This window comes from Mustela putorius, unplaced genomic scaffold (assembly GCF_011764305.1).
Source record: "Mustela putorius furo isolate JIRA1106 unplaced genomic scaffold, ASM1176430v1.1 tig00003853_pilon_pilon_pilon, whole genome shotgun sequence".
Taxonomy (NCBI): Eukaryota; Metazoa; Chordata; class Mammalia; order Carnivora; family Mustelidae; genus Mustela; species Mustela putorius.
The window spans coordinates 87463056-87480912 of record NW_025422005.1 but is presented as its reverse complement, the minus strand read 5'-3'; the positions used below and the strand labels follow the sequence as shown (position 1 = coordinate 87480912).

General features: G+C 35.1%; 1 protein-coding gene across 8 annotated transcripts in view; it reads left to right on the top strand.

Moving 5' to 3' along the window:
* Positions 1-17857, top strand: part of COL11A1 (collagen type XI alpha 1 chain) — a 208736-nt gene that overhangs the window by 15847 nt on the left and 175032 nt on the right. For all 8 annotated transcript variants that reach the window (XM_004775160.3, XM_004775159.3, XM_004775161.3 and 5 more), the window contains exons 2-3: positions 6884-7051; positions 12817-13030. In XM_004775160.3, coding sequence (XP_004775217.1) covers positions 6884-7051; positions 12817-13030 — 382 coding nt within the window. The remainder of the gene's footprint in view (positions 1-6883; positions 7052-12816; positions 13031-17857) is intronic.

Genomic DNA, 17857 nt, shown 5'->3' with positions numbered 1-17857 from the left:
CTGGTACAGGGCTCGATCTCACCACCCTGATATCATGAAGTAAGCCAAAACCAAGAATCGGACCCTTAAATGATTGAGCCACCCAGGTATCCCCGGAGATGGTTTATAACTCTTTCTTTGTTTTAGTTTACTTTTACTTCTCCCTACAATGGTATGTTTCATATGCGGCCTGTGATGTGAGGTATAAGATGAGGATAAGTGAGTCCCTAGAAATGGGGAAGGATCACTTTAGAAAGGCAACTGAAGAACTGTGTTCTTGCCACGCTTGAATCAAAGGGAAAGAATCCAATTTGGGAAGCTCTCTAAGGTGCTGTTTTTATATAAAGGCCATTTCTGGGACGCCTGGGTGGCTCAATTGGTTAAGCAGCTGCCTTCGGCTCAGGTCATGGTCCCAGCGTTCTGGGATCGAGTCCCACATCGGGCTCCTTGCTCGGCAGGGAGTCTGTTTCTCCCTTTGCCTCTGTCTGCCTGTGTTCATGCTCTCTCTCTCTGACAAATAAATAAAAAAATCTTAAAAAAAAAAAAGGCCATTTCTAACATTCATTTTCCTTTTCAGACTGATGGGAAAGAAACTCTGGCTCTGAGGCAGGGTGTAGCTGCTCTTCGATTCATGTATTCATTCATTCATTAAACATATTTCTGTTGATTATTTACTATGTGTCAGCCGCTAGGTTATTTATGAAGACTACAGTGAACATCAACAGTGCTGATGTTTGCTGTCAGAGGGTTTACCATCTATCAGGGAAGGCAGACATCAAACAGTACATTACAAGCTTAGCAGAGAGAGAAGGAGGGAGATGAGGTGGTATGAGTCTGTAACAGGGAGTTTAGACACACACTGTGCCTGAGTGGGAATGAGATAATGAAGCAAGTAAACAAAATAGAATGTGGAGTTATCCAAGGGGAATATAGGGTCCTTGGGATCACATGAGTGAATCACAGAACCCAGCCTGGTAGAGATAAGTAATGATTTCCTGAAGAAGTCATGATTGAGTCAAGATCAAAAGGTTGATTAGGTCTCAGATCACCTGGCTTTAATCCTGGCCACCCATTAGATTCATCTAGGAAACTTCTAAAACATGGATTCCCCCCACCCCCTCTCCCTGCTCCCTGCTTCATTCTAGTCATTAGTTCTTATACAGGACTCGGGCATTCTTATGTCGTAAAAATTCTCTGGGAGATTCTAAAGGCAGGATTGAAAAACAGTCACCTTATCCTTAGACAACTGAGAAAGGATTGAAAAATTCCCCAATAAAGGGAGCACAGGATATTTTAGAAACTCAGAGTTTATATCAGCTGGAGCATTACATTTGGGGTTGGGGAAATAGATAGGAGTTAGTGTCAGTGTTTCACTTGGAGATTGTGGCTGTGAATCTCCATAGAGGAGGTCTGATTTTCCTCAAGAGGTCCTCAGAAGCCATGATGCACTCAGGGAGAGTTTGGACACTTAATAATTATTCAGTGTTGATGTCTTGTCAGGCAACCTGATGACTTTCATTTCCTTGTACACTGTGCTATCTTGTATCCGTGCTACATATCTGATATTTCTGTCACCCTCCTCTTAGCTTATACACTTCTACCCATCCTTCAGAACTCAGCTTAAAAGAAACCGCATGTTAGATATTTCAGCCTTTGTGAACCGTACGATCTGTATCACAGTGATGCAACTCTGTTGTAGGGTGAAAGCAGCTGTGGACAATATATAAATGAATGGGTGTGGATGTAGTTTAGTACAAACATCATTTGTGGATGCTGAAATTTAAATTTCGTATATCTTCCATATGTCACAAAATACTACACTGCTTTTGATTTTTTAACCATGTAAAAATAGAACCATTCGTTATCTCTTGTAGCATTACAAAAATAGAAATGCTTAACTCCTAGGCATAGTTTTTCCTGCCCCTGTTCTAAGGCATTGTCACAAATACCAACTCACAAAAGCACTCTTAGGTAAATACTTTTTATTATTTTCATTTTACGGATGTAGAAACTGAAGGGCAAAGCAGCCCAGATCACACAGATGCTAGTGCCGGGTTGGGATTTGGACTCCTTCCCCGTCTTCCACACGATGTATTGGTGTCATTTACTCCTTATTGGTCATGGGAGTGTGTGAAGAAGTTTAAAGGAGGAATTAATTAGAGATGAAACTTTAGATCAGTAATCCATGTGGACACTGAAAGCAACAGAAGGAAAGGATTAAAGACCTGGGACGAACCAATCAGTAAAGGAATTGGGTGTCCAAGAGATCAGCAAAACATAATGAAAAGACATATTAGGCCCTCGAAACTTTTGTTTTAAGATAAGAGGGCCCTGTGAGCTACAGAGAAAGTTGTTTGTAGTACTTTCACATTATTGTATTTCACGCTCAGTCAGTATTTTATATAGCTCATGTGGGTAGGTGTGTATGTATGCATACCTGTTCTTTTCTGGTTAGGGAAGAATTCAAGCATAGGTAAATAATTAAAACCAAATGTGTAGAGTGTTATAGTAGAGGTGAGTATATCACACCCAGCCGTGGGAGATAGGAAATGCTTTCTGGAGCAGATTACACATCACTTATATCATCTGTTTCCCAAGGTGCTGTGGAGCTAAATGTTTCAGATAGGGAAAATAGGATTTATAAAGGCCCAGAGGCAGCAGAAAGAAGATGGATGTGGGGGTTCTGGGAAGACTAAGTCCAGTATGACTAGAGCACTGAGTGAGGATGGAGTTAGGGGAAAAGACAAAGAAAAGAAAATGGTACAGGTGCAGTTGGGTGGTACCAGGCAGACAAATGGGTGTGTTCAGACCTAAGAGATTTTATGTGCGGGGTCTGTGCGTACCCTCTGGAAGTCAGTGGGTTCACTGGAGGAATTTAAGCAGCAACGTGACATAAAGCCTGGAGTTTTGGAAGCTTGTTCAAGCTGTGGTGCACAGACTGATGAGAAGACATGTGGAAGCCAGTTAAATGACTATTAGAGTAATGCACGGGGCTCTGGTATCTTATTCTCCCATTTAATAAACTTAACAGTATGTAGTAAAAAGCAGGAAGAAATACTGTTGAACAAAATAACGTGCTAATAGGATACATCTGAAATTCTAATCATGGTTTGTGGCATCAGCTATTGGCAACATGGAAACTATTCCAATATTAAGGGCATTTAAGAATTGCTTTGAAAATGGAAATTTCACTTTTTTAGATGTATCGAGTTAAGCTACAACAATTACTGCTTTTAATCTTTAAACGGTTGGAGTTCAGTTAATAAAATATGAATAATAACTTTCCTGTATGCGTATAATGTATGTGTGTGTATGTATAAAATCATAGAATCCATATTAGGAGAATTTGTTAAATGCTACAATTATGAGATTAAATAACAGGCAGATTTCAAAGTCGCTTAATTTTTTACTTAGTTTATTTGAAGGAAAAAACTTTAAAACTTGATTAACTAAGTTTTGCATTTTTATAACTTGATATGCGTTTCTAGAAAAGGAAAAAAAAAATAGTTGAAATTTTTACCTTGTGTCCCTATTTTTAAATTGGTTTTTGAAGAGTGAATTATTTCATATAATGTGTCTCTACAAAGAATTCTGTGAGGCTTTAAAAATAGAGCCCTTATTTTGAATCCTGTAAAGGGAATGTGTTTTTATCACATTACTTTCAAAGGAAGAAGGAACAAATGTGACAAAATCTGTGCTCTTGAAAAGGTCATCCTGTGAAAAGATATTCTGGAGAGAAGGGACGTGTGATTTATTTTATGTATTATTTACCCATGAGCACTTGGGACCGTGACCATGAGACTGCATCCTTTTCTGCTTAGAGTTACAGCCTTCGTAACTCGGTTCAGTCAGTCCTTGAGTCTTGACCCTGCTATACTTTTGCTAATGGCCTCAGAGCAAGAAGATAAGATAAAATAAGCAGATAAGATGCTGTGACTTTTAGAAACAGTCTCTTTCAGAGTCATTTATACCCTGAAACATAAATTGAGTGTAATTTAAAACAAATATAAACATCAGGAATCAATTAAGTGTCTCAAGATAATCTTAGTATATTGTTTATGTTTTAAGTTTCTTTTATGGGGTATAGGAATAAAGGTGGCAAAATGGCAGGAGCCTGGATTTGATATTTGCCCAGATCTTAGGAGTGTCCTAAAGTTTGCTTTCTGATTCTCAATTCCTTCATCTGTACAGTGGGGAGCAGAACATATGCCCTGAAAAGCGTGTCAAGAGCTTAGCCTAGTGGCTGGCACATACTAGGCTTTCTAGACATAGAAGCCATTATAGTTATTACTTTCTTTTTGTTCTTTATGATAAGAGAAAGAAAGTTAAGAATGGTCAGGGGTTCCTACTGGCCTAAAAAAAATTGACCATCATGAGCAGAACTCCCGCAAAAAGGCTATTGAATGCAATGATTCTTTTAAATATTCCAAGGCTGAACTAGAGACAATCATATTTGATAGAGTTAAGGATTCCTTTGAAATGTCTTATTTCTATAAAGAAAAAGTTTTTTTAATTTCTTTTTAATAATTTGGAACCATATATACTATATTGGATAATATGTTGATTTTCATTCAGAGGCTTGATGAAATAGGCAGGTGGAGTATTGTTAAAGGAAGTATGCTTACCATACTCTAAAAAGGAAACCCGTAAAGCTTCATCCACATGTGTTTGTACGTATGGAAGTCAATACTCCTAAATCTTAATTAACTAAGGAAATGACCAAATATACATTGCTCACAAGCACTCATTCATTCATTCATTCATTCTATAATGAACTGTTAGTCGTAAAAAAAATTACTACTTGAAATTATAATTTTCAAAAAACAACATCCTCTATGAAATGTGGTAAATTGTGATGGTATCTTTTGATTCTGAAATCAGAGTCCTTTTTCCATTCTCATTAAGTCCTCCCAGAAACAGTATATTTATAAAACACAATATATTTTGAAATTTGATTGCAATTCTATTCTGTTTTGTTTTTTAACTAACACCTGAACTTTTCAAATCAGTAATACTGGTTCACTTTCAGGCAGAAGTGATCTCTTTTCTTTCTGAACGGGAATCTAAAAACTTGCAGTAAGGACATCTGTCTCAAACATGCTCAGTAATACAATGGACAATGCATGGCCTTCTCTGAATGTTTTTATTTTTGAATAAGGAAAAAAAATCAATAGAACACGGGTCTATTGAGTGATACGCAGCCTGAAGTCTGTTTTTATAACAATGCTTATACCACATGATTCATGGTTTGGCTTGCTTAATGAATTAAGCACATATTAAGTTGTGGATCAGGGGGTCTGATATCTAAAACATTGTCCTTTTATGTCTGCTTTATTTCATATCGTGTAACATTTTGAAGGTTCATCCATGTGGTAGCGTGTATCAGAACATCATTGCTATTTATTACTGAATTCTATTCCATTGTATGCATGTACTGCATTTTGTTAATCTGTTCATGTATTGATAGAAATTTGGTTTGTTTCCACCTTTTGGCTATTGTGAATAACATTTCAGTGAGCGTTGGCACACAGGTATCAATTTAAGTAACAGCTTTCAGTTCTTTTGGGTATATACCTAGGAGTGGAATCACTTGGTCATATGGTAATTTCATGTTCAGTGTTCTGAGGAATATTGTATAATTCCACTTTTATGAAATTTTTAGAACAGTCAGCTTCATAGAGATAGAATATATATTATCAGTTACCAGAGCCTGGGCAGAGGTGGTGAATTTGGGAGTTACCCCTCAGTGGTTACAGTTTCTGTTTCAGGTGATGAAAATGTCTTGGAAACAGATAGTGGTGATGGTTGCACAGCATTGTGAATGTAATTATGCTGCTGTACATGAATTGGTTAAAATGGCAAATTTTATGTTGTATGTATTTTACCCCAATTAAAAAAATGAATAGCATAATATACCAAAATCAATGAATTATACATATTAAATGGGTGAATTACATGGCAAGTGAATTATATTCCAAAGAAACTGTTTAAAACATCAAGTTTATCCAAATGGATAGCACTTTATTAAATTTTTATCCAAAGATTACACTTTTATCCAAAGTCTCCCAGGACTTTCAATCTGAATCATGAAGCATGAAGCAACGTCCATGAAATACCCCGGCAAATTTAGAGGGTAAAAATCAACAAATTATACCTCAATATGCATATACATTCAAAGATACATAGATACATACACAAGTACACAAGTACACACTATTCACCCTGCTATATGCTTATATATAATTTGTAGATAACTAACATAGAGATGTACTCAAGACAAGAGTATTATGTTTTGTTACCTATTCTTTATAACTTCTTTGTGTATACAATATGGCTTATTAATTACACATTTCATAATAATTATGTATAATATTGTGAATTCAAACCTTCAAAATCACCTTTATTTAGATTATGAATAGCTGAATAATAGATCTATTAGAAATTAATGGAATATGTCCAGATGCTGGCTTTCACTTTAATTCCAAATAATGCAATTATTTAGAATGATTAAGGACTTTATAAATTGTAACTGAGATGCATCAGACAGGATGTAAATTCACATATATTAAATTATATATTATATATAATATGTACTATATTACATATATATATAAAACATATATATTCTATATATTTGATTCTAAATCTACATATTTTCCCCACACATGAATATTTTCTGTTTGCTTTTCCATAATTTTATTCTTGATTTGACATATTTTGTATTTGAGGATTTCATAGTCTATAATTTATCTGCTGTTCCACTCCTCAGTCTCCTACCCAAATGTTAGGGAAGTATGGCAAGTAGCAGATTTGAGAAGTAGAATAACAAACTGTTTTATCTGTTAAGAATTCTCATTTTTATATTATTTGTTCAATTTTTTTTTTACTTTTAATTTATTTTCAGCTGCTCCAGTTGATGTTCTGAAAGCTCTAGATTTTCACAACTCTCCAGAGGGAATATCAAAAACAACGGGCTTTTGCACAAACAGAAAGAATTCACAAGGTTCGGATACTGCTTACAGAGTTTCAAAGCAAGCACAACTCAGTGCTCCAACAAAGCAGTTATTTTCAGGTATGTTCACTTGATTACTACAACTACTACTACTTTACAAATTATTATTGTTTCTTCTTATCATTGTCTATAATGCAAAATTATAGGGACAGATATAGTTCTTTCATATATGGGATGCTGAATACATTGTGGTCACTAAGGTGACTTATTGAAAATAACTAATGATTTAATGATTGCCAATTTTTACTCAGCACAATCACAGAAGATATACTCATTTGAAAATTTAATAATTTATTATTTATTGCAAGATGACAAAATATGAAGACAATATTTTATCTAGCTTATTTTTGCATATAACCATGTAGAATTTATTTATTAGGGGGATCATGACAACTTTACCCTTAATGACTACCCATGTGGATTGAATGGGCATGTGGTTTAGACATACTTAGTGATTTTCTTTCTAAAATTAATATAATTTACAATTGAAATTCTTCAGCAGATGTTATAAAACAGATTATTCTGTGTTATTTTTAGATCCTGTTCTTATCTCAAATATAGTAAAAGTTAGTCATATCTCATAGTTATAAGGAGATCTGGGACTAGAGATTTTGTAAATCTTTACCTGAAAAGTTTTGTAATGATATTGGAAAATACCTGGTGACTATTTCTTTCTTTCCAAGACGGACTTAATAACACTCGTTATCTAATCATGGTAATGTAGGGAAATGGAGTTGAGTGATAAAACGACAATTTTTGAGCATCACATTGTGAAGGCAAGCAACTCCTTACAAGTCTGCTATTGGATACATGTCAATTATTTTTTCTTATAACTATACTAAATTGAATGTCCTCATCCTTACTTAACAGAGAGGGAATAGTTTCACTGAAATTCTTGGACTTGTCCAAATTACGAGGGGTCAGTATTTAATCCAGGTCTTGTCTATTGCCAAGACCATTATTCCCTATACTCTCAGGAGTTTCTTGTTGGTGCTTTGGGATCCTCAGAAATCATTTATCATTTAAACTCTTCATATTATCCTCTCTACTACCTTTATCTGAAGGGATTTGAATTCCCTATTTTCACATAAAACTGTTTCCTGACAACAGAAAAATTAAAAATGAAGGAACTAAAGAATTACAAAACAAGGTAGTGTATTTTTCATGGATGGACATTTTAAAGTGTTTTTGAAAACACATTTATTTTTATTAAACTGTTTTTCCTCCCAATTTTTCTTGTTTTGCTAGACGAAAGTAACAAACTGAAAATACAAAGAATATCAATGCATTAATTTTTCTGACTTTGAAAATAAAATGTTAGAATAGTTAAGTTCATAAAATATTTTTTTAAAAAATCAAGTTTAAAAGTTGCACATGTAAAAATTATGTTGCTTTTCTATTTATCTTCACTCTAATGCAGAAATAAGAAAGGGATGGGAATTTTCAAGAGGAAAAAAAAAACAGTGAAAAATACACTCATGGAAAAGTTCTGGAAATACTCAGAAAGTTAGGGGTTTTTTTTGTTTGTTTGTTTTGTTTTGTTTTTAGAAAGTTAGTTTTAAATTTTTTATACTTTGGTTCATCCTATCAGGGTCAGTTTTTCTGCCTTCCAAATTGGTGGTTAGTTTGATTACTTCAATCACTTCTGTTGTGCTACTCAGAGTAAAAGAATGCGATGTATGCCTTTGGAATCTCCTTCCGTGAGAGTTAACAAAATTCCCTTAAATCAGTTTCTTTTTTTTTTTTTTTTTCACCTCATAACATTGTGCCTTAGGCATATAATTCTAATAATGAGTATTTCAGATATGAGGAGACACCTCTGATATGGACCTTATTTTTCCTCCCACACAAATGAATTTAAACTTGATCATCCTCCAGGGTAGAGCTTCTTGTCAAATAATGCAAAATGGCAGTTTTTTTTTTTTTTTAAGATTTTATTTATTTATTTGACAGACAGAGATCACAAGTAAGCAGAGAGGCAGGTAGAGAGAGAAGAAGAGAAGCAGACTCCCTGCTGAGCAGAGAGCCAGCCGCCTGGCTTGATCCCAGGACCCTGGGATCATGACCTGGGCCAAGGCGGAGGCTTAACCCACTGAGCCACCCAGGCGCCCCAGATCAAAGATATTTTTAAAGTTAAAAAAAATCCAAAGCAAGTATTATTCTTTATCAAATTAGTAAAAAAGATCTTTGAAAAATTACTTGGAATAGTTTTTCTTCCATTATGGGAACATAATAGCAACTTCTTTTCTAATGAAGAAGGTAAGCAGTGGTAGTGGAAACTTCAGCACTGTTAGGAGTGGAGGATTGTCAGATAGCCACTGTAAAATTCTGTCTAATTAAGGTATGTGTCCTCTAAAGTCCTAACCTGAGACCTTTAATTTAACTGTCTGAGAACGTTGTACATGTGACCTGAATAGAAGCTATAGTTTTCAAATTCTTTTTTTTTTTTCAATTTTTAAAGATTTTTAAAAAGTTTATTTGACAAAAAGAGAGAGATCACAGGTAGGCAGAGAAGCAGGCAGAGGGAAAGGGGGAAGGGGAGGGGGAGGTGGAACTAGGCCCCCTGCTGAGCAAAGAGCCTGAGATCCTGACTTGAGCCAAGGGCAGAGGCTTAACCCATTGAGCCATCCAGTTGTCCCTGTAATTTGCAAATTCTATCTGCACTCTTTAGAACACCTGCTGCTCAACAGATACTATATAAGAAACTTAGTGTATATTGATCTCTGTCTTCATATCCATCTGGAAAGAAGAATATTTAAGCCCAAATTATAGATTAAGGATTAGAAATGTGAAGTATTTGAATATAATCACAGAACCAGTAAATGATGTGAGGCTGAGAGACAGTCCTGCCTTTTAAACTAAGCTGAGATTTCCTACTATGCAAAAATGACCTTCCCTACTCATTTTCAAAACTTGCTGATCACCAAGCTATATCCAAACAGGATTTTAGTTAAAGGGAGACATATTCCACATGGAAATCTAGTAACCACATCTAAAAAAAATGAAAATCAAATAATAAAGTTTTGTGCCTTTTTCATATAAAATTTATTCATGCATGCATTATCTATTGATACTACAGACCATTTTGAGAATCACTATTGAACTTGATACATTCAGTGTGAATTATGATTATTGCATGTATATAATTTATGTATACATGTGTATCAAAAGTATTAATAGCATTTCTTTCTTTAACAAAAGCATCCAGGGGCGCCTGGGTGGCTCAGTGGGTTAAGCCTCTGCCTTCGGCTCAGGTCATGATCCCAGGGGCCTGGGATCGAGTCCCGCATTGGGCTCTCTGCTCAGCAGGGAGCCTGCTTCTCCTCATCTCTCTCTCTGTCTGTCTCTCTTCCTATTTGTGATCTCTCTCTCTGTCAAATAAATAAATAAAATCTTAAAAAAAAAGTTAAAAAAAAAAGCATCCAACAGAGAGATGCTTTATTTTTAGTTTGAATTTATATATTTCAAAACATATTTAAGTTGAAATATTTCAATTTTACTTTATCATGTATACTGATCACTGTTATTTTAGATAACATTTCTTATAGTAAGTGGTTGCATTTCTGTTGTTGAATTAATATCATAGTGAATTCTTTCTGAGACATTTAGTCAGTTATGGACAACTTTGTTTAATGTCTTATAGGGAAGAAACTAAGGTGGGATGCCTAGATTAGACTGAATATTTTGACATCAAGTCATGATTCTTTAGGTAACTAAGTTTTCTTTTTTAAAGGTCATAACTTAAAGATTATAATTAAAATCTTATTGCCTAATTTTAAATTGGAAAATACTTCTGTAATTGAAAAACTTTGCTCATTAGTGTGGTTAGCAGCTGATCATTTCAAAAGTTGTGCTGTACAAATTGGATGATTGATTAGAATTTTCTATAATCTATTTCTAATAGGAATATATTCTTTCTGAAAATTTCTTTTTCCTTAAATGTCTTTATGCAGACATTAATTCATCATGTTTTTGCAAAAATAAAAAAACATTTTCCCGTAACTCACAATATTTTAGCATCTTTTTTTTCTCAGTGTAGAGATACTTGAATAATGTACATCTAGGGAAAGAACTCCTATGATTTTCAACACTCTGAGTTACCTTTTTGAAGAAAAGGTTTATTTTCTATGGAGCTTTTTCAATAACAGGCTAAATTACCTACCTAGATTTTTATTTATAGTATAAGCAGGTAAAACTTGTTGTATTAATTTATGTGTTTTATTACCTTTTCATTTTATTTATATGATTATTTTCCTTCCGTTGATTTACAGAAATACAAAATTAGATGTCTTTATGACACTTAAATGAAAAAAAACTATATATATATGTATAGTTCTTATTTTTTCCTGTGATAGCAAAGTTTTTATGACCTATTTGTGATATACCAAAGTTTTTGATAAATTATTTTAAAAATTAAAAATAAGAGTTTTAAGTAAACATAAATACTTTTTAGTTTTTATAAATCTATTTATCTAGATATAGATAGATATGGATAAAGATAAAGATATAGATACAGATATAAATAGATATTACAGAACTAAGTAGTTAACATTAAGTGACTGCTTTCTCTATGACATACTCTTATTTAATTTCCACATTTTAAATAACTTCAATTTCATAAAATGTTTCCTAATACTTTAAGTGGCTACTTATGCTATATAAGTGTTTTATATTTTTTTTAGCCAGTCCCAACCATTGTAGGCCATATTAATATTTTAGGATTATAAGTAGTGTTCTGGTGGATTGACATATCTTTACACATAAGCATTATTCCTATTTCAATAAATTCTTAGAAGTGGAATTGCTTGTCTAATATAATCTTTTGAATTTGACTCTATGGAAGTTATATTCATAATATTTTTACCATGTAGAATAGAATTCAGAATGAATGGCTTGAATATGGATGTTCCTGTCCCAGATATCTCTGATCACACATGCACAGATAGTCCACTTCTGCATATGGAAAACTTTCTAACTGAAATAATCTCCTTCTTCAAACAATAATGTCTGCTTACATTCCAGGATAGTAAGATATATATGTACAAGTATTTTTGAAGAATAAATTGTGGAATTTAATATGCAATGTTTTAATAAAAATACATGAGTAGACATTGTTTAACTATCTGAGATATATTTGTGATAATCATTTAACTGATATATTTATTTAATAAATACTTACTAAGCACTTATGATGTAGATTTGGCCCCATTCTGGATATTTGGAGTATGATGGTAAGAGGAGAAAAAAAAGAAAAAAATAAAGAGATAGTCCTCTTGAATTTAGAAAAAAATTAACCAAGTATCTAACAATTATGATGTATAATGACATAAGCTTTTTATTAGTGAAACTGCCTTTGTGTGATAGGAAAAACTGATCAGAAACTCTTTAACTTTTGAGGGATGACTTAAGTACCTTCATATATTGTGTCCTTAGAGCACTTTCTTTAAAGAGAGGGTGCCATAGATCAGACAAGGATGAAAATACAAATCTTATACAAAAAGTGGTACTTTCATATTTTAAAAGTTCTTCTTGTATATTTAATGCATTAGCACCATGGTCAATCTTGTTTCCTAACTTTGAATTTAATTTTACATAATCATTGTGCTTTAAATGAGTGGCTTTAAAGTTTGAACTTAGCTTGGGCAATTATAGCAGAGAAAGCTTATTATCATCTCCTTCCCATTTGTTTTTTAACCTTAATCGTTATGACTGTTTGAATTTACATGACTTATTATGGCCGCCTACAAAGTTAAAAAAAAAAATAGGGTGATCCAGGAATAATTTGAGAATATGTAATTTTTGACCCTTTGACTTTCTCTTCTCAGGAGGAAATTTTCCAGAAGATTTTTCAATATTATTTACAATAAAACCCAAAAAAGGAATTCAGTCTTTCCTTTTATCTATATATAATGAGCACGGTATTCAGCAAATTGGTGTTGAGGTTGGGAGATCACCTGTTTTCCTGTTTGAAGACCACACTGGAAAACCTGCCCCAGAAGACTATCCCCTCTTCAGAACTGTTAACATTGCTGATGGGAAGTAAGTAATATAATAATCCAATGTTATAACTGTATTGAAAGCAATTATTTCATTTAACCATTCAAGAAATATTCATAAAGTGTGATGCAGTTTTTCTAGAGCTTGGAGACACATAAATGAATGAAACATACCTAATTTTACATAGTTTCTTTTGCAGTCTGGGTGGACAAATGATGTCCAATTAAAAAAAAAAATATATATATATGAGTAAAGAGCATATCAGGTGGTGATAAGTGAGAGAGATAGAAATAGAGCAGTGGAGAGGATAGGGAATCGTGGTGGAGGGTGCAATTTTAAGGAATGAGATCAGGGAAAATCTCACTAAGATGGTGACTGGTGAATGGGGTGCCTGAGTGGCTCAGTCATGAAGCATCTGCCTCCAGCTCAGGTCATGATCCCATCTACCTGCTCAGTGGAAAGCCTGCTTCTCTCCCTCCCACTCCCCCTGCTGTGTTCTCTCTCTTGCTGTGTGTCTCTTTCTGTCAAATAAATTAATAAAAATCTTAAAAAAAAAAATAAAGGTCACTTCCCAACTCTGACCTTAAAAAAAAAAAAAGATAGAAGGAGGTGACTGGTGACGAATCTGGGGTGCATGCCCTGCCGATAACTAAAAGTATATGCTATTCCAGGAGAAGGGGAAGCGAATACACAGCCTCTGATTCCAGGTGTGACTGATTTGGTCTAAGCGATGTCAAGGATACCAGCATGGCAGGAGCAGAGCGGAATGATGAGGATGGAGAAGCCATGGGAGGCCAAAGGGCATAACACTTTGTAGATGGCTATAAGCATTCTGCATTCCATCTGGAGTAAAATGCAAGTCGCTGCAGACATTTTGAGCAGAGGAATGACCTGCTTTGATTTACTTATTATTAAGCATGTTAATACTGACAATCATAAGAAGCTTTTTATAATGCTTGATCGGTGCTATATACTGTTTGAAGCACTTTATACATAGTCAATTCATTTAATTTTTCACTCTTTGAAGAAAATAATGTTAATAAACCCATTTTATAGAAAAGTGGACTGAGGTACAGCAAGTTTAAGTGACTTTCCTGAGGTGATATATTTCCAAAGTGGCAGAGGTAGGATTTGAACTTAGATAGTTAGACTACCTAGTAATCATCATACTCTTCTGAAAACCATGCTGGATTCTAAATTCTGCATTGAGAATATTACCTTTCACTTAGCAGCTAAATGTGCATTAAATAAATGTGCATTAAATTTACCTGGTGGGGCGCCTAGGTGACTCAGTCAGTTAAGCATCGGCCTTCGACTCAGGGTCCTAACGTTGAGCTCCGCATTGGGCCCCCTGCTCGGAGGGCACTTGCGTCTCCCTCTCCTTCCTGCTTGTGCTCTCTCTTGCTATTTCTCTCTCACAAATAAATAAATAAAATCTTAAAAAAAAATTTACTTGGTATTTTATTGCTGAATCTAGGCTCCTAAAACTAGCCTTATCTGAAATATGACACTTAGTTACAGGTGTAAGAAGGAAATAGCAGTGCAGATGGAAAAAAAAATGTATATCCACACTCAGTGTATCCTTGTCAGGACCATGGAGAAAACTTCACCTCTGTGGCAGGAAAAACTAAGATTTATGAGCAATTTACATACTGTCCTTATTAGTTAATATGAAAAGTGATGATATGAAAATATCAGGGTAAGGAATTTAAGGGTATACTGTTTTCAATAGAATATCTCTTTAATATGGTTGCATTGAGCAAAGGCATGTTGGATGTGAAGGAGTGGACTATGTGGGGTTATGGAGAAAGAATGTTTCCAGCAGAGTGAAGAACACATGCAAAGAATGGTAAAGACACAGCAGTGTGGCTCTTGTGCAGGCAGCGAGAAAGCAAAAATTGGGTGTGAGGTCAGAGAGCCAGGGCACACCCATGTGAAGCAGAGTAAGGACTTCAGCTTTTTACTAAGAATATCAGATGGTTTTTAGCAAGGCAGAGACTTGATCTGATTTGTATTGTTTTTATTTTATTATGTTATCTACTGTATGTCACCGTACAATACATCATTAGTTTTTTTTTTAATTTTAAATTTTTAATATTTTTATAAACATATAATGTATTTTTATCCCCAGGTCTGTGAATCGCCAGGTTTACACTTCACAGCACTCACCATAGCACATACCCTCCCCAATGTCCATAACCCCACCACCCTCTTCCTCCCCCTATCCCCTTCCTGTTTCATTTATTCTTTTCCTACCCCCCAAACCCTCCATGTTGCATCTCCACTTCCTCATATCAGGGAGATCATATGATAGTTGTCTTTCTCTGATTGACTTATATCACTAAGCATGATACCCTCTAGTTCCATCCACGTCGTTGCAAATGGCAAGATTTCATTTCTTTTGATGGCTGCATAGTATTCCATTGTCAATACATCATTAGTTTTTGATGTAGTGTTCCATGATTCATTGTTTGCATATAACACCCAGTGCTCCATGTAATACATGCCCTCCTTAATAGCCACCACCAGACTCACCCATCCCTCCACCCCCTCCCTCTAAAACCCTAAGTACGCTTCCTGGGGTTCATAGTCTCTCATGGTCCATCTCCCCCCTTGATTTCACCCCCTTCATTTTTCCCTTCCTTCTCCTAATGTCTTCTGCACTATTCCTTATGTTCCACAAATGAGTGAAATCATATGATAATTGTCTTTCTTTTTTGACTTATTTCACTCAGCATAATCTCCTTCATTTCCATCCATGTTGATGCAAATGGTAGATATTCATCCTTTCTGATGCTGAGTAATATTCCATTGTATATATGAACCACATCTTTATCCATTCATCTGTTGAAGGGCATCTCATCTCCTTCCTCAGTTTGGCTATTGTGGACACTGCTGCTATGAACATTGGGTACATTGTGCCCCTTCTTTTTACTATATCTGTATCTTTGGGGTAAATACCCAGTAGCGCAATTGCTGGAGTTATATTTTTTTTTTAATTTTTTTTTTAAAGATTTTTCTTTTTTTAATTTGACAGACAGATCACAAGTAGGCAGAAAGGCAGGCAGAGAGAGAGGAGGAGGATGCAGGCTTCCTGCTGGGCAGAGAGCCCGATGCGGGACTCGATCCCAGGACCCTGAGATCATGACCTGAGCTGAAGGCAGAGGCTTTAACCACTGAGCCACCCAAGCTTCCCTGGAGTTGTATTTTAAAATGGTCACTACATTTTTAATTTTTTGTGGAATCTCAACATGGTTTTCCTTATTTGTGGAACATAAGGAATAACATGGAGGACATTAGGAGAAGGAAAGGAAAAGTAAATTGGGGAAGTCAGAGGGAGAAACGAAGCATGAGAGACTGTGGACTCTGAGAAACGAACTCAGGGTTTTGGAAGAGAGGGGTATGGGGGATGGATGAGCCTCGTGGTATTGAGGAGGGTGCATATTGCGAGGAGCACTGGGCATGGTGCATAAACAATCTTGGAGCACTGAAAAAAAATAAAATTAAGCTGTTAAAAAGTTTTTAAAAATGAACACCATAGGTAAGGAAAAAAAAGATAAAATAAATGGTTACTCTGGTTGCATGAACGTGGAGGCAGAGACTAGTTAGGAGTCTAGATGAGAGAACTTGAAGATTGGGTAGTCAAGAGACACTGGATTCTGTATATACATTGAATATAAGGATTTTCTGATAATTTGAGTATAAAATATATGAAAAAGGGATTAAGACTGACTCTAAAACTTAGGGGTGGTTTAGTATTTTAATACCATGATTATGATGTATCATTATCATCCGAGCTGAAATTAATCAACAGTAAGATCAAGTTCAGAGTCCTAATCAGCTTTTAACAGTGGAAATCATTTTTATTTTCTGCTAATGAAAAGCACATACGTACAACGGCAGAGATGGTTTAACTTAAGACACAGGCTTCTTGGCAGAAATACGTGTAAATTTTACTCTCACAGTATTAGGTGGCTCCAAAATAAATCTCTGCGCAATTCAAACTAAGCAGACTCCTGTGCTAGTTGAATGTGCTATGGAAAGACCAAAGATTAAGTATATATGGAAATATACTTGGTCCTCATCAGTAGCCATGCCAAGTCACATAAAAGGCATTTAGGAAGGCTCCTGCAATTTTTTGGGTATTTTATTTTATGGATGTAGTCCTAGACACTTCTGCAATATTAATCTAGAATTTTTCATTTGGAAAAAAAAAATAAAATATAAACCAGAGTGGCTCGCAAAATCCAAGTGAACCTCACTCAGTGGTTTATGTTAGCACCAGATATTGTTAATAAAACCCACCATTTTACAGTAAGATTAGGGTTTATATGTTTCCAAAGGGCTGACCATGTCTACCCCTGAAGGTAGACATGTCATCGCCGCCCTGAATTAGCTGAAGCAGTAGCTTTCCCGTGAATGGAGACTCTCACTCCACACATGCGCTGACTATGCTTTCTTTCAGTGCTCCCACTTCCTGCCAACCCTGGAAAGAAGGAGAGATATTGTGTCTCAGTTTTGGATCCTGCCCACAGGAGTGATCTATAACTGTCTTGAAATTAAAGTGGAAAAAGAAAACGAAAGCACTTGAAATAAATGTGAATAAGGACAGAGGAGCACATTGTGTTGTACAATTAGGACGTTCAGTTGTTCCAGATGGAGCAGTCATTCAGTTAGTAGACATACCCTTCTACAGTTCATCTCAGGGGATCTCTAGAGAAAAAAAAAATTAAGTGGAATTCCATTTGGAAGAAAGCATTTACGTACATAGAAACTATTACTTACCGTGTATCCCACCCCTGATCTCTATCAAATACACTCATCAGGACATGATGAGATTAAGCTTTTGTTACAACCATACAAAGTGAA